This window comes from Bos mutus, chromosome 16 (assembly GCF_027580195.1).
Source record: "Bos mutus isolate GX-2022 chromosome 16, NWIPB_WYAK_1.1, whole genome shotgun sequence".
Lineage (NCBI taxonomy): Eukaryota > Metazoa > Chordata > Mammalia > Artiodactyla > Bovidae > Bos > Bos mutus.
Window position 1 is genome coordinate 34,700,773 of NC_091632.1, and position 27,922 is coordinate 34,728,694.

At 50.7% G+C, this 27,922-nt stretch overlaps 1 protein-coding gene across 6 annotated transcripts; it reads right to left on the minus strand.

Annotated features, from left to right (window-relative positions):
- Nucleotides 1-1,034: 1,034 nt before the first annotated feature.
- C16H1orf159 (chromosome 16 C1orf159 homolog) lies at nucleotides 1,035-26,780 on the minus strand. 6 transcript variants are annotated; one of them, XM_005888868.2, is made up of 10 exons: nucleotides 26,650-26,780; nucleotides 10,033-10,139; nucleotides 9,852-9,940; nucleotides 8,281-8,356; nucleotides 6,075-6,161; nucleotides 5,702-5,767; nucleotides 4,131-4,265; nucleotides 3,459-3,484; nucleotides 3,315-3,345; nucleotides 1,035-2,222 (listed from the first exon to the last, which is right to left on the minus strand). In XM_005888868.2, the coding sequence occupies exons 3-10, from the start codon at nucleotides 9,921-9,923 to the stop codon at nucleotides 2,125-2,127; spliced, it is 591 nt and encodes a 196-aa protein (XP_005888930.1). In that variant the 5' UTR covers nucleotides 9,924-9,940; nucleotides 10,033-10,139; nucleotides 26,650-26,780; the 3' UTR covers nucleotides 1,035-2,124. The 6 variants fall into 6 exon arrangements, with proteins under 6 accessions (XP_005888930.1, XP_070241108.1, XP_070241107.1 ...); XM_070385007.1 differs by lacking the exon at nucleotides 26,650-26,780 and adding an exon at nucleotides 25,508-26,600; XM_070385006.1 differs by lacking the exon at nucleotides 26,650-26,780 and adding an exon at nucleotides 24,773-26,600.
- Nucleotides 26,781-27,922: the final 1,142 nt, after the last annotated feature.

Consider the following 27,922-nt stretch of genomic DNA (forward strand, 5'->3'; position numbering starts at 1 on the left):
CCAGGCTACAAGAGGCCTGGAAGGTCAGGGGCAGCATCTCAAGTGTGGGGGCAGAGGGCTGCAGGGTCAAATTCAGAGTTGAGTGTTGCTGCCAGGGGTGGCGAGAAGGCAATGGCAACCCACTCCAGTGTTCTTGCCTGGAGAATCCCAGGGACAGGGGAGCCTGGTGGGCTGCCGTCTATGGAGTCACACAGAGTCAGACACGACTTAAGCGACTTAGTAGCAGCAGCAGCAGCAGCAGCAGCAGCCAGGGGTGGAGCAAAGCTGAGGCTGGGGGCTGCAGGGCTGGGAAAATTAGAGAAGAGGCGGCTCTGAGGTTCCCAGGGGAAGCCAAGGGTCATCTTGCATCCACAGGACCTCCATGGGAACCCCACAGCCCTTCAAGGCTGTCGGCTGCGGAGGCAGGTGGTTCCAGGCCGCTGTCCCCAGAAGAGAGGGCGGAGCCTCCCCCAAGCCCTAGTATGCTGATGTACTCCCACGTGCCCAGGCCCAGGGCCACACAGACACCCCCCGGGGGGGTGTGCAATGGCTGCAAACCTCAGACCAGGCAGTCCAGGCTCTCTGCCCTGCCCCCGCTCTGTCCTGAGGACGGGCTGGGATGCCTGGGATGAAGCCACCAGTCGGCAAACATCCCCATGCTCGCCAGCCCCTCCAAGGGTCACTCACCCATTCTCGCCTCCCAAAGGTGACAGCTGATGCTGGCCTGCACTCTGTGCCCATGTGTACCTTCCTCCTTGGGCTGTGAGCCAGGCACCATGCATGCCCCATGGTTGTCGTGTCTGCACAGGCACGGTCTCTTCACAGAAAAACTTCCCTAAGAGGCACCCACACGCTTCCCTATCTCCGTCCTGACAACTGGGGGCCACTGGGATCTCCTACTTACACGAGGTCACTTGGGACAAGCCCCCTTCTCCCATAACATCCTCAGGACTGGGGCTGCCTGCAGGGTGGGGGTCTGGGTCCTCGTCAGGAGCTCCCCATCTCCCGTGAGAGGCTTCCTCCTTGCTGAGGAACAGGGAACCCTGGAGCAGTAAGAAAGGCCTGAGTGGTTTATTGACGCTAATTTCAGGTGGTTGCCCCTCATGACCACCAGCTAGTCATCCATTCATGTCCTGGTGACCGAGCTCATGTCCAGAAACTGCAAAGGCTCCAGTGGGAATCACGGTGCAGAAGCTGGGAGGCTGGCCACACAGGCCCTGTCTTGGGCGGCACGGACTCGGACCAGATCCTGAAGGAGGAGACAGCAGTCCCAGTAGAGATTCTGGGGAGGCCAGGCCACACTCCACCCGCATGCAGCGGGTGCCCCAACACTCCAGTCTCCACGGGAACCTTGGCTGGTGCCTCAGGGTGGGGGCAGCCAGACAGGACTGCCAGCCAGCGAGGTCCTTGGGAGGCTGGCGTGATGAGCCAGTCCAGGCTTCCAGGCAGCAGTCACAGGTAAATGTGGCCCTGGGTGGACACATCCCTGGGGGACCTTGACCTCCAGCAGTTTCAGGCCAGTTTCCATCCCCAGGTGGATGAGGACCTGTAGCGCCTGGGGCCCAGGCAGGGCTCACATGAGGGCAGCGTGCCTCTTGGACTTCTGTACAAAATGCGTTTCTGCTTGAACACAGACAGGAGTCAGCAGGAAGCCAAGCAGCTCAGTCCTGCAGCTCCTGGGACTGGGCAGCAACGCAGCACAGCCTGTGGTGCCTGAGCCTGGGGTGGGCAGGTAGTCCCCAGGTCCCACCTCCATGTGGACGCAGCTGGAACCTCAAAGGCCTGGGCCTCACTGCTCTCAGAAAGGATGCAACGTATCTGCTCACCATGGGCTCCAGGGCGGAGGAGCACCCGGGGTCCTGCAGGCTGTCTCTCTCATGGGGCCCAGACCCCATTTGCCTGGCTCCCCACCTGGGCTCAGGTGCAGAGGCTGGAGTGATGCTCCAGGTTGGTCACACTGAGTGACACGTGCGGTGAGGAAGCCCTGCAGGTGGGTGGCTCTCCCTTTGCATATGTGGCTGTAATCAGACGAGCCAAGCCAGGGCCATGTCTGGGCCCATCCTGAGGCCTCGCTGGGCAGCACCCAGCCTTTGTGCATGGGGGCCCCTCCTCTGCGGTGCGTGGAGCTGTGGGTGGACCTTGGGGTCAGACGTTGCTCACCCGGGCCTCCACAGAGGAGACAGTGGTGGGGCCCACATCCCTGTCCAAGGGCCGCTCACGCCGGACGTAGCGCGGCTTCCGCACTGAAATAGAGTCAGAGACAGGCGGGGTCAGAGCAGGGCCTGACATGGCAGGAGGGCAGCAGACTTCCCTGGGGCTCACGGGAGTGGGGGTGGGCAGCCACAGGGGAATGGGGGTGGAAGCCCACTGAGCTCCACCTCCTGGAAACCTGAAGCCCCTTGGCCAGGGCAAGGGTCTGGCTCTCCTAAAACACAAAGGCACAGGTCGTGATGTGCTAGAGGGTGGACGGTGGCCCCCTGCAGTGTACCCGTCCTAAGGTCCAGAAGCTGGGGATGTGACCTCACTTGGAGAAATGGTCTTGGCAGATCTGATTATCTGATGGGCCCTAAATCCAGTGTCCAATGTCCTCATGAGAGGGAGGCAGAGAGCAGGAGACCCAGAGGGGAGAAGCCAGTGGAAGGTGGGGCAATGGCCAGAGGGATGTGACCACAAGCCCAGGGACACCTGCAATCCCAGAGGTCAGAAGAGGCAGGAGGGACCCGCCCCAGAGCCTCTGGAAGGAGCGGCTCTGCCCACACTTGGACTTGTGACTTCTGGCCTCCAGGACTGTGAGAGAAGACACTTCTGTCCTCTCGAGCCCCAATTTGCAGACTTTGTTATGGCCATTGCGGGAGACAATATAGGCACCTGTGCTTGGACACGGCGCCACTCGGAAGAAATGAGATGTGTGTTTCACCGGACAGAGCAGATCTAGCCTTGACAGAGTAACTTCTCTGTCCCCCAAAGGAGGACGTCCCTACCTGTCCCCACTCCAGATCTCTGCATGGTGGCAGGAACAGTCTGGGGAGGAGGCGGGTGACGCCTGCTCTGTGGCTTGTGGCTGCGACCTCCCTACTCACGGCATCAACCGTGACACAGATGACACAGTCAAACTAAAGTGCCCGTCACCCTGGAGGGGCCGTAGGAGAGCCGGTGCGAGCCACCAGCTCCTGGCTCGGGCAGAGCGGGGTCCTGGAGAAGGGCAGAGGGTGGCAGAGGTGACTCTGGACCCATGTTGGGAACCCTTGACACACTGAGCATCTGAGGAATAAAAGGGAAATTCTCACCAGAGACAAGGCACCCGATAGGATGTGGGGTAGGAGGAGCTGACGTACCTGAGGACTGAGGTGGGGGAATCATCACGGCCTTGAAAAGAGAAAAGGCACAGTGAGAACTGTGGGCAGGACGACCACCAGTCCAGACGGACAGACACCCAGATGTACAGACACGGGGCCTCCGCCTGCCCATTGGGTACTTACGGCTTCGCCAGGCTGCAGGGCGGGAGCTGCAGGGAGAGCACAGGTGTCACCTGGAGGCCACAGAGCTCCCTCAGCCTGAGCGGGGAGGGTGGCACGTAGCCTAAGGGAGCCTCACTTGGGGAGCCCTCAGCCTGTGGGGGTCCCTCAGCCTGAGGGGGCATAGCCTGGGGGAGCCTCAGCTTAGGAAGGGTCCCCTCAGCCTAAACAGGTATTGAGGGGCCATCAGCCTGCGGAGGGGTCCTCTCAGCCTAGGCAGGTGTCCGTGTATCCCTTAGCCTGGGGGTCCACAAGCCTGCAGAGGGTCCCTGGATCCAGGCTCACTCCAGTCCCTACTCCTGTGTCTGTGGATGCCCTCAGCCTACCCCTGCACTTGGGATGGTGTCCCCTTATCGCCTTGAATCAAGCCACCCACTACCCTCCCCAGCATCCTGCCATCTCCATGGAGCAGACAAGCCAGTCTGCAGAGTGTCTGCCACCGTCACCTTCACAGTGAGACCCCATGACATCCACACAGACCATTCCTAGGATGTGACCACCCCCCCATCCTGACACGAGAGCCATGTGACAACCCAGCCCCCTCTAGGCTGCCTGAGATGAAGCTTTGCCCCCAGACACCAGCATCTCAGCCCGGCCCCATGCTGTTCCCCTGGGACCCCTGGAAGGAGGGGGTACCTCTGTTTCTTCCATAGAAGACCTTGGGCAGCTTGCTGGCTCGCTTGAGGTAGAAGAATGCAGCCACGGAGAGGATGAGGCCCGAGCTGATGAGAAACGTCCCCAGGAAGAGGGAGGCGGCCACCTGAGGGCCCCCTGCAAGCAAGGTGAGGGCTGGTGGTGTGCACACTTGGGCTCCCACAGGGCCGAGGGTCCTGCATGCAGAGGTCCCCTGCACTCAGCTGACTCCCCAGGCGTCAGCTGGGGAGTTCTCAGGGGGTGGGCTGTCGAGAGGTCCAGGGTCCCCAGCTCAAGCTCTCCATCCCCTCCTCATTACTTGGCACCCACTCAGGGCCCCACAGCTCTGGCACAAGGATGACCCTGGCTCGCCTGTCGACTGTCACCCGGGTGGCCTTCCCAGCACCAGGACACCAGCCATCTCCACCTCCACAGGATCAGGACAGCCGGCAGACTGATGCCGAGCAGGGGGACTTTGCGTTCAGAAGCCTGTGGCAAGCGCCCTTCTGACCCTGCCATGTAGACAGGAGGCCAGCTACGGCCACACTGGAGCCTCAGGAGGGACGACTTCCAGCTAAACTGGCCTAGATTTGCCACAAAGGAAATGGGCTCAACACTGGACTGCATGGGCCTTACCTACCCCCCTCCGCTGCAGGGCCCAGCCCCATATCGCAAGAGGCAGGGGCTGTCTGTGCCCAACTGCCCTAACGCTGCTGTTCAGCCCACAGCAGCACAAGGCTACTTGCTTCCAGTTCTGAGACTCGCAGGGAAGGCCTGAACCATTGGTCCAGGTCAACATGTCCTCTGCTGAAGGACCAGGGTCTGGACAATCATAACCCCCATCATGACCCCAACACCTCAGAAGAGGAGGTGGCCTCACTCATCCTCTTGAATCAACCCCAGGCCCAGGGCAAGTCCTGCCCCCTGACTGCAGTGGCCTCGGGTGGCCTGAGTACCATACCCCCATGGCCTGGCCACTCTGTGGCTCCTCAGGTGTCTCAGGTACGATGGGACTCCTGGCAGCAGGAGCAGGCTGGGGCCCAGAGTGCCCAGGAGGTGGCTCCTGTGTCTGCCCTGAGGACCAGGTGGCGTAGTGGGCCCTTTTCTCTGCCTACAGTGTCTGTAGTCTCTTCAGAGACCTACGTCCTAGAGGAGCCCCCAGGGACAGGGCTGGGGTTCCTCAGGATGTCTTCCCATCGTGGAAAACCATACGTCTTGGGCTCCCAGGGACTGGGGGGCTTGGGCAGGGTGGTGGCTATGAGCAAGGCAAAAGGTTAAGACGTATGGCCTGTTCAGAGGCATGTGGGGGCCCATGCCAAGTGACCCCAGCCACACCCACCCTTTTGAATCAACCCCAGACCCTGACTTCAAAGCTGATAAAGCCTCCAGACCACAGGCTCTGCTCTGTGAGCAGGGCGGGGTCCTATGCAGAGCTCTTGGCTGGGGTGGAGTCTGCCCTTGACTGTGGACATGGCCCTGCTGTGGCCAGCACGGGTGACTGTGTCTGCACTGGAAACGGCTCTGATGGTGCCCTGCATCTCCCCAGAACTGGCGTGGTGAGCTGAGACACTTACCAACACTCTGCCACCCAGGCATCCCTGCGCTCTTGTTCACAGGGAACTGTGCACCTCGGCCGGCAACTGTAGGGGAGCACAGCAGTCAGTGCTGCTGGAGGACCCCGGGGAGCCAGAGATGCAGCCCAAATGCAACTGTGGCCCAGAAAGGAGAAAGGGAGGTGGCCATGGAGGCAGAGCAGCCCCTGCCCCACAGCTGCTCTGAGGGACATGAGGACTCAGGGAGGGGACTCTGGGGGCCACGGGGGGACAGTGTCCCAGGACGGGGGACAACAACCCGGATCCCCACCCTTTCCTCCAGCACTCGGAGGTGTGGCCCCCTGGGGAGAAGCAGGCCAGAGGACGGGGTGGGGAGGGGGGCGGAAGGACGTACGGCCTCTGCACTCGGAGCTGTTGTGGGTTCCGTTCCTGCACTGGATGCAGCTGATGCTCCCATCCTCAGCCGGGCGCCCGTAGCAGCCTGTGCCAGGGGACAGGGGAGGCAGCTCGAAGCACAGCCACGCCAGCTGGCTGCCTTCAGGGAGCGCTATGCTTTGCGTTTGTAAAACTATGTTTATTCCAGAACACTAGTTCACCCATTCTGGAAGTTAGGATGGACTTCAGAAAAAGAAGCCCCTCCACAGGAACCACAGCCTGCTTTTTCTTGCCTGGGGATCCCCATGGGCCCCTTACTGGACGTCTTGGAAACGGCTTCTACAAGAATGGAATCTACAAGTATTAGGAATAGGCCTTCATTTCTTGTAAGAACCGGGCTTCTCTTCTGAAGCAGGTGGACTCTTTTTCCTTCACTTGGCATTTCTTGGGAGGGGCAGACGTCAGGGAGGCATCTCAAGGAGGCCCAGGAATGTGGGGTCCTGGGCACAGACCTGTTGCCAAGGCAGCAATACCCTCGAGGGCTCCCTCGGCCAGCCCTAAGGTAACTGGGCTCCTTGGCAAAACTGCCAGGGTGGCTGACCACGAGGAGGCCCTGGGCTGTGTGTGCAGGGCAGGACTAGCGACCAGACTTAAGGAGCAAAGGTTGACTTTATGGAGCCTTACAGCACCTGGAAAAGAGCCCAGGGCCTGGCTCACTGGCTCTCCACCTTTCCCAGTGAGTAAGGAAGGTCACCGCCCAGAAAGGCCAGGAACCTTGGCACATGGGGACTCAGGAAGGGGGAATTCACCCCAACCTAAAGATACTAAGGTGAGGTCTGGAGGTGAGTCCTCGGCTAGGCTTCCTGGATTCGAGAGGCCTTCAGAAGTCCCATCTGAGAGTCCTTGTGAAGAGGCCAGCAAAGTAGACTTCAAAAGAGCCTATGTGGTCAATCACTGCTTTGGCTAAATTTCTTAAACAATCAGGCCCAATTTAAAGAGCATAGACTTATTTTTAAGTCACTTTGTGTCACTGTGATTTTCTCTGGTGGAAAGGGGTGGCTGTAGAGAGAAGTGATCTTTCAGTAGCAGACTGGTCTGGCTGGTGGACAGCAGACTCCAGTCCTGCTCTTCAACCTTGAGGTCCAGCCCCCATAAACTGGACTGGATCCTTAAATCCCCAGCTCCTCCAGAGTCTGGCTCTGACTCTCTAAACTAACGTTTCTGCCTCTCGTCCACCTGCTGACTTGGAATCACCACGAACCAAAACTGCCTTTTCCCAAAGCCCTGCAAACGGATGTGACCTTCAGGGCAGTCAACTCAACAGGTCACGGCAACCTGCTGCCATGCGGGCCTTCTGGAAAGTTCCAGAGAAAATCGGGCTGTATCAAGGATTTCCATGCTGCCGCCACCTGCTGCCCACATGCAGAGGCCTCACTGTGGATGGAGCCCACCCGCAACCCTCTTTCTGACGTGGTCTATGGGATGGCCTGTCCCAGGACTGAGGGTCAGCACAACGTGGGAGCCGGTGATTGCCTGGTTCCATCTGCTTTCTTTCCCTTTTGCTGATTTCCTGTCCCACAACTTCTAACCCAAATCTCTCCATGGCTACCAACTTGGTTTTCAATATGTGACATTATCTGAAGGTAAAGTTTCAAGTGGGGACTGAAGGAAACCAGAATATGTCACCACTTCAGCACAGAGATTGTTTTGAGGTGAGGCAATGAGAAAACAGCAGGTGCCAGAAGGGTGCTCTGACCTCCCTTTTCTTCCCAGAAGCAGGAAACAAACCCCATGAGAGCTGCCCCTTTCCCCCAACCAGGAGGAGACAGGACTCAGGGGCCTTGTCACCATCCCCCTCGATCCCCTTCAGCTGCCCCAGTGTCTCAGTCACTTGCCCACAATCATCTCCTCATTCAATCTGATGTGTTAGCACTGAGGTTCTGCCACTCGTTTGGGGCTTCATTTCCTCCTGAGTCACGTAAAACTTCACACGTTTTGTGTACTTTGCTGCTCCTATCTTACGTCAGCTTGTCTCAACCCAGCTGAAACTCGCTGCGGGGAACAGGCAGTCTTGCCTGCCCCTACCTCCCAGGACGAGGCCACCGTGTCCTCCTGGGGTTCTGCCCTCAACTCCCATCATGAGGCTCCATCAACCCTGCTGCCTCTGCCCACACCCCAGCCCCTCCTTCCCTAGGCCGCCTAGGCTGGTTCACACCAAAGCTCACCTGGGCCACACAGGCTAGTGCCTGGGCAGGTGGCGTTGATGTTCCCCGCATCCACACAGCACTCAGGCTGCTGACCCTAGAGGGGAGACAGCGGTGAGTTTCTGTGGCCAGGTGGTGTGTGTGGGCCAGGCCCAGGGTGGTATCCACAGAGGGGCTCCCAGAGAGCTCACCCCTACGCCCAGGGCCCAGCCTCTTATAGTCAGCATCTGGGGACTGCACCTGCTGACCTAGAGCGAGGTCAGGACACACGACTACACCGCACAGACCCTCCCTGGGACAGCACTTGCTCTCTGGCAAGCGTTTGGAGATTGAATCACAACTGAGGTGTCCGGTTGGGACCTGCTGGGGCACTCTCCCCAGCACCCAGACTCCCAAGAGCAGGAAGGAGACTCCCTCGGGCTGACCCAGAGAGCCCGTCAGGGATGTGCCGGAGCAGCCTAGTGGGCAGGGATAGACCTCTCCTCCACTGCCCGCTGCCCTCCCTCAGGGCCTCCCTGCCACCCTTTCTCAGGGGTCTCTTGGATCAGGGGCAGAGCTGCCACCTCTTGCCTTGTGAGCTACAGGCAAGCACAGGGCAGGCATTTCAGACATGAAGTTATTAGTCGCCACTTGCAGCTGGTGGCTTTGAAAATCAAAAAATGAGGCTGCTAAGAAAACAGGCACATGTGTTTCTGGACTGTGGTGACTCAGGAAGATAAACCCAGGCTCCCGTGGCCTCCCTGGTGAGAGGCCTGGGTGGCTCTCATGATGTGTCTGCCCCTCCCTCCCGACCAAACAGCTCACAGGCCTGGACGCCTCAGTGATGCTCCTGCAATAGACACCCCCTGGGGGGATTCCAGCTCGGCCCCCACAGAGGAAAAGTTTGCCCCAGGCAGCACTTCAGGGGCAAACACGCTGGCCAGGCCCACATGCAGGAGTGGGTGGTGTGGGTGCTTCATTCACAGACCAGATGGTTAGAGGTGCCTCGAGAGGGCGTTCCAGGCAGCTCTGCTCTGTGTTCACCCAGGTTTCCCAAGACCTGGCCCAGGACTGGCAAGGAGCGCCTAAGGGTGGCCAAGAAATGGAGGGCGCCATGGGGGCCAGGCCAAGCCTGAGAAGGGAGGCTCAGCTGTCCTGTCCCACCCAACCCAGCTGAGGCAGAGTGGCCGGAAGGCCCACCATCCTGGAGACGGGCAGCCGGGTGTGTGTAGACGTGGCCAGGCACCTCCAGGAACCACTGCTCAGCACACCTGTGTCACTGACTTGGTAGTCGTCACCTGGCCAAGTTGAGCCTGGAGCGGGCATCTGTCCATCCCACTAGCTCTGGCCAGTGCCAGTGGGCAGCTGTGTGGAGACCCCATTTCAGCTCCAAGAAGAGGTCCAGCTGGGCAGAGGGAAAGGAGGGTCTAGCAGGCAGAGAGGAGCAGGGGCCAGGGGTAGGCCCGTGCGTCAGCTGCCCACCCAGAGTCACAGGCCCCAATCCTGCAGGGTGTACAGTCAGTGTCTCTGGGGCTGGGACAAGGGTGGCGCCCACAGGTAGAAGGGCAAGACCCCCTGGTGAAGGGCCCACGTGCCACATGACAGGTGCTTACCGCAGTTCCTGAGGCTCTGCTAGCAACTTCCACCAGGAGGCCAGCCAGGAAGACGGCACGCCGGAGCGCCATGTCCCGGAGTGCAGGCTCTGTGAGAGAGAGGGGTGCTGTGTGGCCGCAGGTGCCACCTGCCAGCGCAGGGCATGGTTGAGGGAAGCGGGCTGGGGCAGAGGACACTTACCTGGCCCTCTTGGATGAGGGCCGCAGACATTCAGGCCCTCGACACCCTCGATCAGCAGTCAGGGGGTTGGTCGCTGGCTCCAGAGTGTCACAACCCTGGAGCCCAGCCTGCAAATCCAGGTGGACAGGTGAGGCCCCGCTGCTGGTCAAGCACAGCCAAACACGTCTGGGCCTTGGCCTTGGGGCTCAGGGTCTGACCAGACTTCCCTTCAGGAGCCCCCAGGGCTCAGCCTGCCCGGATTGGGATCCGACAGACTCACTCCCTCCCACTGGCTTTCCGACACCCGTGTACTGGGGCTGCCCAGAAGGGAGGCTGAACCTGAGCGGAGGGGTCAGGGGAGCTGGCCATTCTACCCGCCACTTCATCCTGTCCTCGTAAGACCTGCATTCATTTTCCAGCATTTTCACCCAGAGACAGAACTGTCCGGCGGTGGGTGTGCCTCTGAAGGGCCAGGCCGGTCAGAGGAACACAAGCTGCCCACCTGCTGTCATCACAGAAGGGCATGTGAGCAACCTCTAGCTGGGGCGACGGCACAGGGAGTCCCAGGCAAGAGCTTCTGGTGGCCGGTGGGTCCAGAGAGCAAACAGACGAAATAGGACCACCAGCCTCAAGTAAACTTCCTAACACGGAAACCACTTGAAACGAGACAGCCCAGGTGATTTAGTGCTCATGCTGCCACATCTCTAGAGTAACCAGGGAAACACACTAGCCTGCACGATCCTGGAAGTAAACGTTAGTTGGATTTTTAATCAATTTCTGCCAGGTGGGAACCACAATTATAATCTGTCCCAAACACACAAAAGTCACTTCTAAAAAGACTTTTCTCTTATTAAAAACAGCTGTAGGAGGAAGCTGTGCATGAGGAAGACGAGTTCAGTTTCAAGGGAGGGTGTGTCCAAAGAGCGCACTTGGGCCTGGGGGATGACGAGCGGCTCCGTCCACTGGCCCGGGGCCCAGGGGTCCCAGGCTGGGGTGTGTCCTGTTGCTCGCTCTGTCCTGGGTTCAGTCCAGGCTGATGGAACAGATGGTGCTCCCCTAGTCTGGAGTCAAGTACCCTCATTAAAAACACCAGCTCTTCCCTGGGGCACCGGCCCCTTTCTAGGATGTGAAGTCCCCTCGGTGGCAACTACTGGTGTCACACACACACTGCCACCTTTGATTCAGGAATCAGCTCAGCCGACACCTCCATCTGCTTCTTAACAGACACCACTGATAGTGTGCACACCACACTGCCCCTTCTCAGACCCCACCACTACACGTGGACTGTGTCTCCTGGAATTTCAGGGGAAAAGACCGAACCATCCACGCACCTTGGGTTGGGCTCCTGCCCATCAGCATGGCCACGGGGATCTTTGAATTCCTCTGTACTTTGCCCTCTTGTGACTCAGTGGCATGCACTGTAAGGACGCTTCCCCTGCCCACTCCCTGCCAATGGCCACATGGGTGTTTCCGCATTTTGGCTAACGCTGCCGGGGACATTCTTGGGCCTGTTCCTGCATGGTCACTTGCCTTCCTTCTTGGGTCAACATCTGGAAGCACTGGGCCAAGGTAACTCTGAGAAGCTAATGCCCAGCTGTTCTCCGGCCATGGCTCCACATGCAGCCTCTGCAGCTCCGAGCGCCTCACCTGCTCCGGCCACACCAGGTCGTGATCACACACTGGCAGGTGGGTGGCGGTTCTCCTCTGTTCCCATCTGTTTCTGCAACTAGATATGGTCAGCACCTCTGTCCTGCTTGTGGGCCACTCACACACCTTACATCTCTTGTGATGAGTCTACTCACATCTCTGGGCCACCGTGTTCGGCTGAGCTGTCTTTCTATTATTACGTGCTAGCTCTTCACATGTCCTTTGCCGGGTATGTGTACTGCAGACATTTCTCCCATTCTGTGACTTGTCTTTTCATTTTCTTATGGGTCTCTTTAGAAGAACAAATGTTTCATTTTCATAAAATTAACTGCACCCATTTTTTCTCTAATGGTTCTTGCTTTTTTCCATCCTAAGCACTTTTTCAGATTTCTTAGCATCTTCTATGTAAATAATCATGTCCTAGGCAAATAAGTGCAGCTTTACTTCTTTACTTTTCCTGGAAGCTTGTTTCAGGGCACAGCATTTGGTCTACGTTAGAGAACATGCACTTGAAGGAATCTGTGTTCTGCTTCTGATGGGTGTGGCTCTATAAACACCACTCAGGTCAAGACTCCAGGAGTACCGTTCAGACCCTCTATGTCTTCACTGATTTCTTTAGGTCTTTTGTTCTAACAACTGGTGAGAGAAAGATGTTAAAATTGCCTATGATTGTGTAATTGCTTATTATTCCCTTTATTGGGTGTATTTGTAACTGATATGTTTTTCTGACGAAACAACCTCTTTATCACTAGAATTTTCCGGTTCTCTTTGGTAATGCTCCCTATCTTGAACCTACTTTACCTGATATTAGTATAGCCACTCCAGCCTTCTTGTGCAATTTGTAAACATACACATTTTGCATCCACTTATTTTCAGCTTGTGATTTTTATGTTTAAAGTGAATCTCCCATAGACAGCATGTCATAGGGTCTTGCTTATTATCCATTCTTATCATTTCTAACTTTTAACTGGAGAGTTTAGTCCACTAATATTTAATGTAAATATCACTGTGGTTAGACTCAGGCCTACCATTTTATTATTTGTTTTCTACTTGTTCCTTTGTCTTAATACACAAAAGATTATTTTTTTAGAACAGTTTTGGCTCATCGCTAAACTACGCAGGAAGTGAGAGAGTTTCATACACCTGCTGCCCCCACACAAGCAGAGCCTCTTCCATTATCAACATCCTGCCCCAGGGAAGCGCTCTGATGAACCTTCATGGGCACATCACTCTTGCCTCAAGTCCACGTTTAGAACAGGATCACTTTTGATGCTGGGCTTTGGCAAGTGTATAATGACACGGTGGTTGGGTTTAAGGCTACCGTTTTGTTTTCTGCTTGTCTCTCCAGTGTTTTACTTCTCTCTTTCCTGCTTTCTTTTACATTATTTGAATTTTTTTAAGTTCCCTTTCAATTTACCTTCTAGTTCTTTAGTTATGGTTCTCCACATTATTTCATGGTTGTTGCCCTGACCCCGTTTTACAGCCTGCTTAGAACACTGCAGCACGACACGCCAAGGCAGAACCTGCAGGTCTGTGGACCCCTCACTGCGCTCATGTGATGGCCATCATGCATATTTCACCTGCATGCATTACAAACTCAAGACACGTTCTGATTTTTTTCTTTAAATACATATTTCACGTTTTTTGGTGGGGAGCGGGGTGAGTCACGTGGCATGCAGGATCTTAGTTATCCGATCTGGCATTGAGCTAGTGCTCCCTACATAGGCAGTGTGGAATCTTAATCACTGGACTGCCAGGGAAGTCCCTAAATACATACTTTAAAGAAGACGTTCCCCCAAGTATTTACTCTTTCTGATGCTCATCACTCGCATAAAGATCTGAGTTTCACTCTCATATCATTTACCTTCAGCCAGGAAAAACTTCCTTTAGCATTTCTGACAGTACACAGATGATGGCAACAAATTCTACCAGCTTTCCTTTTTCTGAAAATATCTGTATTTAGCACATGCTGCTGGGAGGTTGACTGTCTTTCTTCCAGCACTCCACTGGCCCTCTGATGGTAAGTTTCTAGTGTTCACAGCACTGTGTGTATGTAATCTGTTGTTTTTCTCTGGCTGCTTTCAAGATTTTTAAAGCGAATCTTAAAGTGTTCAGTAACTTAAAAATGATGTGTCCAGGTGTGGTTTTAGTCATATTCACCCGGTTTGAAACTCCTTGAGCTTCTTCAATCTATAAGTCTATGTTTTTCGCCACACTGGGAGAGTCCGTTCTTCAAGCGCTTCACCGGCCCCACCGCGCCTCTCGCCTCCTCTCCGGGCCCCACAGTCACTGTGCACTTCACACTTGTCGATGCCCTCTGAGTCCCTAAGGCTCCTCTTGCTTTCCCCCATCTGAATACTTCTTGTCCTTTCCAGTCTATTATGCCCATTCAGTGAATGTTTTATTTCAAGTGTTATATTTTTCAATTCTAAAATTTCCATTTGACTGGTTTTAAAAAACATTTTCTATCCCTCTGCTGAGATTTCCTATGTTTTTGTTCACTAGGAGTGTATTTTCCTTTACGTCACTGAACACAGTTACTCCATTGGCTTTGAAGTGCTTGTCTGATCACCTAACACCCGAGTCATTACATGATGACAGTCTGTTGATTGATTTTCCCTTGAGGATGGTTCACAGCACCCCAGCTCTTTGTATGTGGAGTAACTTTGGATTGCAAAGACTCTGCAACCTGTTATGTTGCAGAGACTCTGAATTCAATTATATTCCTCTGAAGAGAGGAATGGTTTTGATTTGGTGGTAGTGGTTTAGTCGCTAAGTCGTGTCTGACTCTTGTGACCCCATGGACTGTAGCCTGCCAAGCTCCTCTGTTCATGGGATTCTCCAGGCAAGAATACTGGAGTGGGTTGCCATTTCCTTCTCCAGGGGATCTTCCTGACCAAGGAATCAAGCCCAGGTCTCCTGCAGTGCAGGCTGATTCTTTACAGAGCTACAAGGGAAGCAAGGGAAGAGAGTTTATGGTTATGATTTAGTAGGTAATTAATTTCATTAGATTCAAAAAGGAAACTGTCACCATCAATGTTGTGATAAGCGGTGGCCTCACTCTTGGTCGAGGTGGCTTCCCACCTGCCCCGTGTATGCTTGGTTCAGGGCTTGGCCAGAAATTGGAGTAGAATTTATTTGCAGAATTCATTTTTCTGGGAATTCTCTTACTCTGAAGCAGCTGCATCATGCCCAGCTCCTCGCCCTGTCTAACAAGGAAGGGCGTGGTCTTTCCACCAGAGTTCTAACCACCCCACACCACCGCTGCAACTACACTGCCCTCAAAGTTACGACATACAAACAGGAAACACACTCTGGGCCTGCCACTTCCTCTAAGTTTAAGCTGCCCTCAGAACCTGCCTGCCGTGTCCCTTCTCAGGTGTCCTCAGGCAGCTGCTTCCTGTAGCTTGTTCTTGGTTGATAACTGCCACCTGAGGGAGAGTCGCTTTGTTGGAGCTAATTCTTCTACCCTGGGAACAACTAACTGCACTGCATGGTTTTTTTATTCAAAAACCCAATGGTGGGCACAGAGGCTGTTTCCAACATCCTGCCCCTGGTCAGCAGCAGGGCACATGGAGAGAACTGCTTGGCCATGACGGTCTTGTCTCCACTGGGCAAGAATCAGCCCCAGGACAACAAACAGGGGATGGATGCCCAAACACTATTCTCGTTTAAGAATGTGACTCCAGTCGCAAAAAGATTAATTTAAAATAGTAAGTTACACTGAACATTACTTTAGTAGCCCCTTTCATCTCTAAAGCATTCCCTGAAGGATGATCAAATCAATCACCTGAGGTTTATTCTCCTATGATATGTATTTTCACAACTTGGAGATCATACAGCACCCGTTGTGTGCCAGGCACCACTCTGAGTTCTTCACTCATATTAACCCATTCGACCCTTTCAACAATGCCTGCAATAGACTCCTTTTAAAGAGGGGAAAACGGGCTTCCACAAGACCACATGGCGAGTACATGGCAGGGTGAGGACCAGCCAGGCCTGGTGCCAGAGCACCTATCTACCCACCACACTGAATTGGGGTCCAAATGTTTCTCCTGAAGCCAGTGGGCACTGCTTGTTTTACAGTGTTCAACTAATACATTTAGCATGTCTGGCCAAGTATGGTGCAGTTCTACAGAAGTTCTCTTTTTTATTTTGGCTGCACAGAGAGACTTGTAGAATTTTAATTCCCTGACCAGGGATCGATCCCAGGCCCTTGGCAGGGGGAGCACAGTCTTAGCCACTGGACTCAGAAATTCTCAATGTAGTAAACAAAGACATCTGAGACTTTAAAAATTAAATATACTACACCTCTATTTTTAAAGAATATTAGCTAAAGACAAAAATTGTGTGGTAGGATTTTCTAGCACAAGAAGTAAAACATCCCTCCAAGAGTACAAGAAGTAGAAGGTGGTCACTGGGACCCTCTGTATACAGATCTCACATTGTTTGTGAAGTATAGGATTAATTTTTAAGGTAGACCATGACAAATTAAACCTCTACAGGAACCCCTAAAAAAGTAACAAAAGGGCAGAACTAAAATGTCGATAAATATCAAACAAAATTTTTAAAAACTTGGATTCACCAAATAAAAGGCAGGAAAGGAGGAATAGAGAAACAGATGGAAAAAACAGAAATCACACATGAAGGTGGTAGACTTAAACCCAAACACTCTAATAATCGTACTAAATACTCCATCAAAAAGTAGAGATTAACACTACTAACCACTAGGGAAATGCAGCAAATATACTACTCCACAACCGTGAGGATGGCTGCTATCCAAAAAAGCCAGAAAAAACGAACGTGGAGAAATTTCCACCACCTTTTCTGTTGCTGGGGGAAATGTTAAGTGGTGCAGCTGCTGTAGAAAAGGGCAGGGCACTTTCTCAAATAAAACACAGAATTACCATATGATCCAGCAATTACACTTGTGATTATACACTCAAAAGAATAAAAAACAGGGTCTTTAAGAGACATTTGTACACTGGTGTCCACAGCAGCATTATTCACAATAGCCACACAAACACACAAAGGGTAGAAACAACCCAGATATCCATCAGTGAATGAATAAACAAAATGTGGCCCATGCATACAATGGAAGATCATTCAGCCTTATACAGGAGGAGATTCTGACACATGCTACAACATGCGTGACGTAATAAAAGGTGACATAAGCCAGTCACGAGAGGACACATAATGTGTGATTCCACTTATATGAGGTCACCAGGGGCAGCAAATCCATAGAGACAAAAAGTAGGAGGGTGGGTGCCAGGGGCTGGGCAGGAGGAATGGGAGTTAGTGTTTAATGGGGATAGAGTTTCAGTTTGGAAAGATGGAAAGTTCTAGAGGCAGATGGTGGTAAGTATTGTACAATATCATAAAAATTCTTAATGTTACAGGCTATAGACTTAAAAATGGTTAAAATGGCAAATTTCATATTATGTATATTTTACTGCAATAAAATATCCGGAAAAAATGAAAGTACATAATACATATAAAGTGCCTCATAAATGATAGTTATTAAAGTTATTTTTTTTAAATAGAGATTGTCAGATTGAATAAAAAAGCAAGACCAAATGATATGTGCTTTATAAGAAACAAGTTTAACTCTTGTATAGATATATATAAATAATATGCATAATATACATATTTTAGAAAACTTATGAATTTTTGCCTAACTAAAAAAAATTATGACAGTTTGATTCTACTTGTTTAACTTAGTATGAATAGACTGCTAGGTTTCTAATTTTAAAAATAGATATGAGACAAGCAACAAAGGTTTGCTGTACAGCATGGGGAACTACTGTCAATATCTTGTAATAACCTACAACGGAAAATATAAAAAATAATATGTTTATGTATAACTGAAACACACAAGAAAAGAATTCTACATTTTGAAATTTAGTAATGTTTATCTTTTTGCCAGTTTTTCTAAATGTCCTATGGACATCTAATAACATATGATATACAAAATTTTAAACATTTTATGTAGGATATAAGATTAATATAAATTAATATAAGTAGAAATCTATTATATTTAAATTATTAATGACATCATTCAAGATGCTCCTATTCTTATTTTTTCTGCACTTGATAAAATATTCTCAGAGAAATGTTAATATGTCTCACTATGATTATATTTTTTTCCCTTATATTTCTTCTGATTTTTGCTTTATGTATCTTTGTTCCTTTGTTGTTTCATGTTAAATGGTTTTATGATGTCTATCTTCTTTGTGAACTGTACTTTTTATCATTAAAAATATTCATCTTTGTTTCATTTAAAAATAAATAAAAATTTTAAAGAAGCAAATATTTTAAAAAAAGAAACAAGCTTGAAACATAAAGACACAGAATATTGCAAGCACAAGATGGAAAAGATAGTCTATACAATTACTGAGCATAAGACACTCATGCCAATATATTGATACCAGACAAAGCAGACTTCAAGAAGATAACTGCCTTAGAGAAGAGAGGGACCTTTCACAACAATAACACAGTAAATTCATCAAGAAGATAATCAATCTTCTTATATTGATTTGTATGCACTCAATAAAACCTTCCAAATACATGAAGTTGACAGAACTAAAAGGAAAAAGACAGATTCACAACTGTGATTGGAAACTTTAATATCCCTCTTTCAGTAACTGACTGGACGAGTAGAGAAAAAGAGAAAAAGGATATATCAACTGACTCAACTCACAAGTATAGAATATGACACTCAACAAAATTATAAGACACATTCTTAAATGCAAACAAAATATTCACTAACAGACCATATGCTAGACCATAAGACAAGTGTCAACAAATTCAAAGGGTAAAAATCATACAGAATATATTCTCTAATATATTCAGAATATAAATCAATAACTAAAGATACTCAGAAAATCTCCAAATATTTGTAAAGGAAACAATAGACTTCTAAATTACTCATGGATCAAACACAAGAAAATTTCAAGTATTTTTAACAAAAAGATAAAGTGCAACCTATCAGATTTTGTGTAGGAAACTAAGCAGTGCTTAGAAAGAAATTTGTGGTTTTTAATGCCTGTATAAGAAAAGACAAGTGTAAAATCATCGATCTATGCTTCCATCTAAGAAGACAGAAAAAGAAGAGTGAATTAAACCATGTTAGGCGGATGAAGGGAAATAACAAGAGTAGAAATGAATGAAACAAAAAATGAACAAAAGTTAGAGAAAGTAAGCCAAGTCAAAAGGTGGTTCTTTGAAAAGATTAATAAAATTGATAAACCTCTAGCAAGAATAATAAAAAAAAATCAATGTGAATTATCTACATAGAAATTAAAAAGCAGACAGGCATTACTGCAAACACTACAAACCTGGTGGGACCATTAGTCAATATTATAAACAACTTTACGCCAATATATTCAACAACCTACTGCTGCTGCTGCTAAGTCGCTTCAGTCGTGTCCGACTCTGTGCGACCCCATGGACGGCAGCCCACCAGGCTCTCCCGTCCCTGGGATTCTCCAGGCAAGAATACTGGAGTAGGTTGCCATTTCCCTCTCCAATGCATGAAAGTGAAAAGTGAAAGTGAAGTCGCTCAGTCGTATCCGACTCCCAGCGACCCCACGGACTGCAGCCTACCAGGCTCCTCCGTCCATGGGATTTTCCAGGCAAGAGTACTGGAGTGGGGTGCCATTGCCTTCTCCAAATGAGCAAATTTATTTAAATACACAAATTAACAAAAATGACACAGATGAGGAAGAAAAATCTGAACAATTTTATATACATTAAAGAAATTGGGAGCTTTTCTGGTGGTCCGGTGGTTAAGAATTCACCTTGCAATGCAAGGGACACTGGTCCGATCCCTGGCTGGGAAGAGCCCACATGCCGAGGAGCAGTTGAGCCCGTGCACTGCAACTAGAGCCCATGCTCTCCAACAGGAGAAGCCACCGCACCGAGAAGCCCTTGCTCTGCAACGACACAGCAGCCACCACTTGCCACAACTAGAGAAAGCCCATGACCAGCAACAAAGACCGAGCATAGCCAAAAATAAATATATTTTTTAAAAAAGAAACTGAATTAATAACATTAAAACTTCCCACAAGAAAAGGCAATGAACCCAGATGGCTTTAATGGTGAAGTCTATCAAAAAATTAAGGAGGAATCAATGCCTATACTACACAAAGCCCTTCAGAAAGCAGAGGGGAAGCCATATGTTCCAACTCGGTTATAAGCCCAGCAGGCAGGACTCAGACCCAGACCAGCAAAACCAGACAAAAACATCACAAGGGGAAAAAAGCAGACTAACATCCCTCATGAACACAGACCCCCAAACTCTTAACAAAACATTAGCAAACTGCATGCCTGCATTCAGCAAATACTGAAAGGTGACAAAACACGACCGAACAAGTTTCTTCCAGGAACTTAAGACTGACTTTACATCAAAACCAGTCATCAACCACTTTAACAGAATAAAAGGGTTCTACTAAATATAACCATTTTAGCAGATGCAAAACAAGCCTTTGACAAAATTTCAGCCCCATTCATAATAACACTCAATAAACTGAAAACAGAAGGAGATACCCTCAGCATGAAGAAAGACATCCCCAAACAACCCACAGCTCATGACAGGCTAACCGAGACAAGGCCAGGACACTCAGCCTCTGCAGGTCTTGTCAACACCGCCCTGTGGCTCAAGCCAGAGCAGTAACGACAGAAAACAAAGCAAAAGCCACAAGGATTAGAAACAGGAGTGATCCTGCCTCTGTGCTCACAGCATGACTGTTCATATGGGAGATCCTAGGAAATTTTAAAAACCTACTATGATTTGTAGGTGAATTCAGCAATGTTCCAAGAATATAAAGTGAAAATGCAAAATCAATTGTTATTTCTATACACTGGCAACAAGTGATTGGAAAATAAAACTTAAATAAATATTAATGTCATTCACAATAGCATCCAAAAACAATCTATTGGTGGGAATAAATTTAATAAAAAAACGTGTAATTGCTGTACACAGAAAACTACAAAATACTGCTGAGAGAAGTTCAAGATCCAAATAATGGAAAGATATACTATAATGGTATATATATATATTGGCACAAACACACACACATATATATGTGTGATATCTCCATTAATCCATGTGAATGAACTAGAAGACTCAATATTATTAACTTCTCCCTAAATTGATCCAATATTTTATATAATCCCAAGCAAAATTACAGCAGAACTGTCACAAGACAGTGTGGACTGATGAACAGAGATTAGTGTAACAGAAACTGACCCTCACAAAAACAGTCAAATGATTTGTGACAAGGTGCCAAAGCAATTCAATGGGGAAAGGAAAATTCTTTCAACAAGTGGTGCTGGACAGCTGGTTACTCGCATGGAATAAAAAGTGAGCCTAGGACTTCCTTGGTGGTCCTGTGGCTAAAGATCCGCCTGCCAATGCAGAAGACACAGGTTCAACCTCTGGTCCCAGTACCACACTACGGAGCCTGCACTCTAGAGCCCACAAGCCACAACTACTGAAGCCTGCAGCCCCTAGGGCCTGTGCTCCGCCACTGCAGTGAGAAGCTCGCGCATCCCGCTCGCCACAACTAGGAAAGCCTGCCCCAAAACGAAAACCTGCTGCTGCTGCTGCTAAGTCGCTTCAGTCGTGCCCGACTCTGTGCGACCCCATGGATGGCAGCCCACCAGGCTCCCCCGGCCCTGGGATTCTCCAGGCAAGAATACTGGAGTGGGTTGCCATTTCCTTCTCCAATGCATGAAAGTGAAAAGTGAAAGTGAAGTCGCTTAGTCGTGTCCAACTCTTAATGACCCCATGGACTGCAGCCCACCAGGCTCCTCCACCCATGGGATTCTCCAGGTAAGAGGACTGGAGTGGGGTGCCATTGCCTTCTCCAAACGAAAACCTACTGCAGCCAAAAAAAGTGAAACTAGGCTCACAGCATACGAAAAATCAATTAGAGATGGCTCACAGACCACCTGATGTGAAGAGCCAACTCACTGGAAAAGACCCTGATGCTGGGAAAGATTGAAGGCAGGAGAAGGGGACCACAGAGGACGAGATGGTTGCATGCATCACCGACTCAATGAACGTAAGTTTGAGCAAGCTCTGGGAGATGGTGAAGGACAGGAAGGCCTGGTTTTTGGCCTTCAGTCCAAACTGGTTTTTGCAGTCGCAAAGAGTCGGACACAACTGAGCAACTGAACAACACAGACCTAAGCACAAAACTGAATCTATTAACTTTCTACAAGGAATTACAGGAGACTATCTTTTTGACTTTTGGTTGTGTGCGTGCATGCTCAGTCGCTTCAGTTGTGTCTGACTCTGCGTGACCCTATGGACTACAGCCTGCCAGGCTCCTTTGTCCATGGGATTCTCCAGGCAAGAATACTGGAGTGGGTTGCCATGCTCTCCTCCAGGGGATCTTCCCAACCCAGGGATCGCACGCACGTCTCTTCAGTCTACCTATATCGGCAGGCAGGTTCTTTACCATGAGCACCACCTAGGAAGCCCATGATTTTTGGTTAGGCAAAGACTTTTAAATAGAACACCGAAAGCGTGAACCAAAAAAGAAAAACTGATAAAATGAACTTCAACAATATTAAACACTTTTGCTCATTAAAATACACTGTTATGGTGGATATACACTCTATGCATTTGCCAAAACCCACAGAAAGTTATATCATAGAGTATACTTTAATATACGCAAAAAAATCAACAACACCCACCAGGGATGTCAGGATGGAAAGCAGACTGTGACCACCGAATCCAACTGTATCACAACGGATGACACTAACACACAGGAGGGGACAGGATGAGAGTGTTTAGAAAATACTCTTTGGAAATTGTTAAGCCCAATGATAAGAAGAAACAGAATATAAAACATTGTACTCAAGTTGATAATTTTGTTTTTCAAGGTGGGGAGGTATATCAGGTGAACAATTCTGAAACTGCTTTCTAAATACACTGGGGTGAGACAATTAAGAAAATGACGGCAATGGTGGTGAGAAGGTTACACATAAGCACTTTCGTTACAGATTACAGGTTACAGACACACAGGTGAACAGGCATATACTTACCTATCTGCTAAGAGGACTACAAGCAATGACCCCAGCAGCAGTGCCCACACCCACTGCCTGGTTCCTGGTCTCTAAATCCCACTCTCCAATGAAATGAACTAGTGCTCCTTGGAGAACTGTGGCAGGAACGCTACAAGAGGAAGAGAAGCTGGAGTGGCCGGCAGCGTGAGAAAGGGAAGAAGTTCTTAAAAGTAGGAGCTGGGGGTTGATGACGTCCTGGTGGTTAAGGCTGGAACAGATGAGCAGCCAGCCAAACAGCACAGAGCTGGGTCCCCTCCAGAGTGCAGACACACACCCACAAGTCCGTCCTCCTCATGGAATTCCAGAAGACGGTGGGTCTTCCCTGAGCTTAGCTCCCACCCCCAGCAGGGTGGGCTGCCTCTCCCTGCGTGGCTGCCAAAGAGACTGGAGAACAGGACAAGGAGCAACTCTCCTTGGCAGACACCACCTGAGCCAGGTGACCAGGCCGACGGCCCCCAAGATGTCGTTCAAACGTCAGCTGCCCTGATGTGATGTGACAAGAGGGCCACCTCACTTCTGGGGTCTTCTTTCCAAAAACCCACAACCCCTGTCCAACTAGAAGAAAACACAGCAGACAAACCCCAAATCAGGGATGTGCTACAAACACCTGAGGAGTTCTCCTCATAGCTGTCATGGGATCCAGGGCAGAAAGAGGACCCTGGGGCAGCATGTGACCTGAAGCCTGGAGTGCCGGGAACAGTAACAGAGCACTGTCGTGCTTCAGCTTTCACAAATGTGCCTCGGTTTGCAACTTTTCTGTAAATCTAAAACTACTCCAAAAGATTTTAAGTTAATTTTAAAGACACCATTAATAATGTGAATAGGCAAGTTCAAACAATGGATGGTAATTATCTATCTATCTGCATTAAACCCCAGTCTCCTCCATTATAGACAGATTCTTTATTGACTGAGCCAGGGCTTCCCCAGAGAAGGCAATGGCAACCCACTCCAGTACTCTTGCCTGGAAAATCCCATGGACGGAGGAGCCTGGTAGGCTGCAGTCCATGGGGTCACTAAGAGTCGGGCATGACTGAGCGACTTCACTTTCACTTTTTACTTTCATGCATTCGAGAAGGAAATGGCAACCCACTCCAGTGTTCTTGCCTGGAGAATCTCAGGGACAGAGGAGCCTAGTGGGCTGCCGTCTATGGGGTCGCACAGAGTCGGACACGACTGAAGCGACTTAGCAGCAGCAGCAGCAGAGCTTCCCAGGTGACAGTAGTGGTAAACAATCTGCCTGCCAATGCAGGAAACGTAAGAACTGTGGGTTAAATCCCTGGGTTGGGAAGATCCCCTGGAGTAGGAAATGGCAAGCTGCTCCAGTATTCTTGCCTGGGAAATCCCATGGATGGAGGAGCCTGGCAGACTACAGTCCATGAGATCATAAAGAGTTGGACATGACTGAGCATATATATACACACACACACACGCACACACACACACGCACACGCACACACACCTGTCTCAGCTTGTATCCTGAGACCTAAAGGACCTGCTTAGATGCCTTGAGTGGGCGCCACAGGTCCAGCATCAATATTCAAGCACATGCAAATGGAAGACACAAGCAAACACCTCTCTGCCCACCAAGCCCACACAGCAGTCTCATGCCCACAGAACACACATGGAAGAATGTGCACAATTCTGTCACCCAAGGCAATGCCAGGAACCCACACAAGTGCCCTCCAGGGACGGGTATCACGCTGAGGACAACCAAGGCCGCTCCACAGACTACAAGGTCTAACATGGCACCACAAAGGAATGAGGCAGAAGTCAGAACTGTGCCTGCTTCTGGGAGGCGGGCCTGGAAAGGCTTAGGAAGTCTCGGTCAGCCCAGGGCAGCGTAGACAAGGTGCTGCTCCTCACAGAACTGGGTCTGGGAGGCCCAAGATCCAGGTGCTGGCAGATCTGGGTTTGGTGAGGCCCTTTCTGGACTGCAGAAGGCTTCCTTCGCAAGATCCTCCAGGCCCTTCCTTGGTGTATGAGCAACTGTGTTCCTCCTATTGTTAGGGTATTGATCCCCTCATGGGCCCCACCTTACCCTGAGCACCCCCAAGGGCCCAGCTGTAGACACCATCACATGGGGATCAGGGCTTCCACCTGACGATCCAGAGGACCCGACACGAGGGAAGCTTTAGGGATGACAGAAGTGCCCTCTATCACCACAATGTGCTGGCTACACAGCTGTATACATTTGTCAAAATTGGTCAAATGAATCTATGCACCTCACTTATGTGAATTATACTTAATCATGAACTGAATAATTGCAATTCATTTTCAATTTTGAAAATCTTAGCCAAAAAGCTAAGGAATTGGGTACAAAAACTTCTTCAAGGTAATTAAAAATTCGGTGAGAATTTAAATTGTACCACGTCTTCTTTCACAACTCATTTTTCCTTAGAGGAACTGGTTTCAAGGAAGAAGTCACTGTGATTTCTGAACAAGTAACACTTCAGGTATCCAGGGGGAATTATTCTGGCTCATCAATTTCCTGATGCTGGGAAAAGCTGAGGGTAAGAGAAGGGGGCAACAGAGGATGAGATGGTTGGATGGCCATCACTGACTTAATGGAAATGTGTTTGAGCAAACTCAGGGAGATAGTGATGGACAAAGAAGCCTGGTGTGCTGCAGTTCATGGGATTACAGTCGGCTATGACTGAGCTACTGAACAACAACAATCAACTGGGGTTGGGTGCTGGCCAGAAAACCTCAGGAACGCCTTTCCAACAGGAGGCCCTGCCCGGGGAATCACGGTGGGAATGCACGCTTCGCCAACCTTCCCCGTGGCTGTGGCTGGAGAGCGGAGAGGGGCAGGGGGCCAACCGCTTCAAAGTTCACGTTGCTGATCTTTGCTTTTGCTTCTCCCACTGGATCTCCAGCTCCTCAGTGAGGCCACCGCTCATCAGCGTCTCAGCAAGCAAAGGGCGCCGAGGCGGAACTTGGCTCTCGGGACAGAATGAGAACACAGACTCCTCGTTCACATGCTGCCCGTTCCGAAAATCCCCCCGCGCTCATGGAGGATCATCAGCGCAGTTACCGATCTGACAGCTGTACAGAAAACATTCCAGGCTGCTGACACGCTCTGTGGCCTCAGCAGCGCCGAGACAGTGCTGCCGGAGGACCCCTGGAGACTCGCTGGAGGGGGTCCTTGATCTTGGGGACGCAGGATTCTCAGTGATGCGGTGACCAGAGGGCGTTCTTCAAGTGAATTACCGGACAAATCACAGCTTACCTCGCGGAACTGGGCAATACAGGAGAGGCGGCAGCGCCCTCGGGGTGCCGGTGACCCCTAGAGGCGCGGCCACTCCGCCTTTGGGAGGAGCGCCCACGGCGGGGTGGGGCGCGCATGTGCCAGGAGAAACTTTCCGGAAAACCCGGGTTTTATTTCCTCCGAGGAGCTGGTGAGATCACTGTGGCGGTTCAGATTCCGGCTAACACAGACTGCTGTGGGGGTGCTGGGAGGAGCGGAGAAGGACGGGACCCAGCTCTACCCCCGGAGCCACAGGGACCCCGGAACAGGACAAAAGGGCCACCTGGGCTCTCGGGAACCTCCGAGGAGCGCGTTAACCCGAACGCTGCGCCTTGAAACGCTGTGAGACGCGCGTCCGAAACCCGGTATCAAATAAACGGAAACTAAGCGTCAATTAAATCGTCCTGATGACAACGCACACAGACCCCGCTGAGCCACAGTGGACACACTAGGGGCGATAAACCCACTCGCTGGCCCTCCCGCGCGGCGGAGGCGTCCGGAGCCGGTGACGGGGGCGCGGACCGCGGAGGAGCAAAGCGGACGGACCTCGCGCCACCGCCCCACCCCGCCACTGCAGCCTTGCCGGGGGGCCGGACCCTGAGGGCCGCCCCAGCCCCTGGCCCGCCCCCGCGCCCGCCCCCCCCCCCCGCCCCCGGCCCCTCACTCACCCCCGCACCCTTCGAGTTCCTCTTTCGTACCCCCCGCCCTCCAGGCGGTCTCGTTGTGCCCCCTGGGACTTGTAGTCTCTCCGCCACCAGAGCCAGAGCGCCAGGGAGCGTGGCTCCCAGCCCAAAACTACACCTCCCAGCGGTCCACGGTATAACCGCCCGGTCAAGTGGGTGACAGCCCAGAGTTCTCGCGAGATATAAAGGTGCACGCAGAGCGACCTGGGAAGTGTAGTCTAGGGCCCTGATCAGTTGTGTTCAGTTCGGTTCGGTCGCTCAGTCGTGTCCGACTCTTTACGACCCCATGGACTGCATCACGCCAGGCTTCTCTGTCCATCACCAACTCCTGGAGCTTACTCAAACTCATGTCCATCAAGTCGGTGATGCCATCGAACCATCTCATTCTCTGTCGTCCCCTTCTCCTCCTGCCTTCAATCTTTCCCAGCATCAGGGTCTTTTCCAATGAGTCAGTTCACATCAGGTGGCCCTAAAGGATTGGAGTTTCAGCTTCAGCATCAGTTCTTCCAATGAATATTCAGGACTGATTTCCTTTTAGAATGGACTGTTTGTATCTCCTTGCAGTCCAAGGGACTCTCAAGGGCCTTCTCCAACACCACAGTTCAAAAGCATCAACCTTCTTTGGCGCTCAGCTTTCTTTATAGTTCAACTCTAACATCCATACATGACTACTGGAAAAACCATAGCTTTGACTAGACGGACCTTAATTGGCAAAGTAATGTCTCTGCTTTTTAATATGCTGTCTAGGTTGGTCATAGCTTTTCTTCCAAGGAGCAAGCATATTTTAATTTCATGGCTGCAGTCACCATCTGCAATGATTTTGGAGCCTGAAAAAATAAAGTTTCTGTTTCCATTGTTTCTCCATCTATTTGCCATGAAGTGATGGGACGAGATGCCATGATCTTAGTTTTCTGAATGTTGAGTTTTAAGCCAGCTTTTTCACTCTCCTCTTTCACTTTCATCAAGAGGCTCTTTAGTTCCTCTTCCTTTCTGCCATAAGGGTGGAATCATCTGCATATCTGAGGTTATTGCTATTTCCCCTGGCAATCTTGATTCCAGCCTGTGCTTTATCTAGACCTGCATTTCACATGATGTACTCTGCATATAAGTTAAATAAGCAGGGTGACAATATATAGCCTTGACATACTCCTTTCCTGATTTGGAACCAGTCTGTTGTTCCATGTTTGGTTCTAACTGTTCCTTCTTGACCTGCATACATATTTCTCAGGAGGCAGGTAAGGTGGTCTGCTATTCCCAT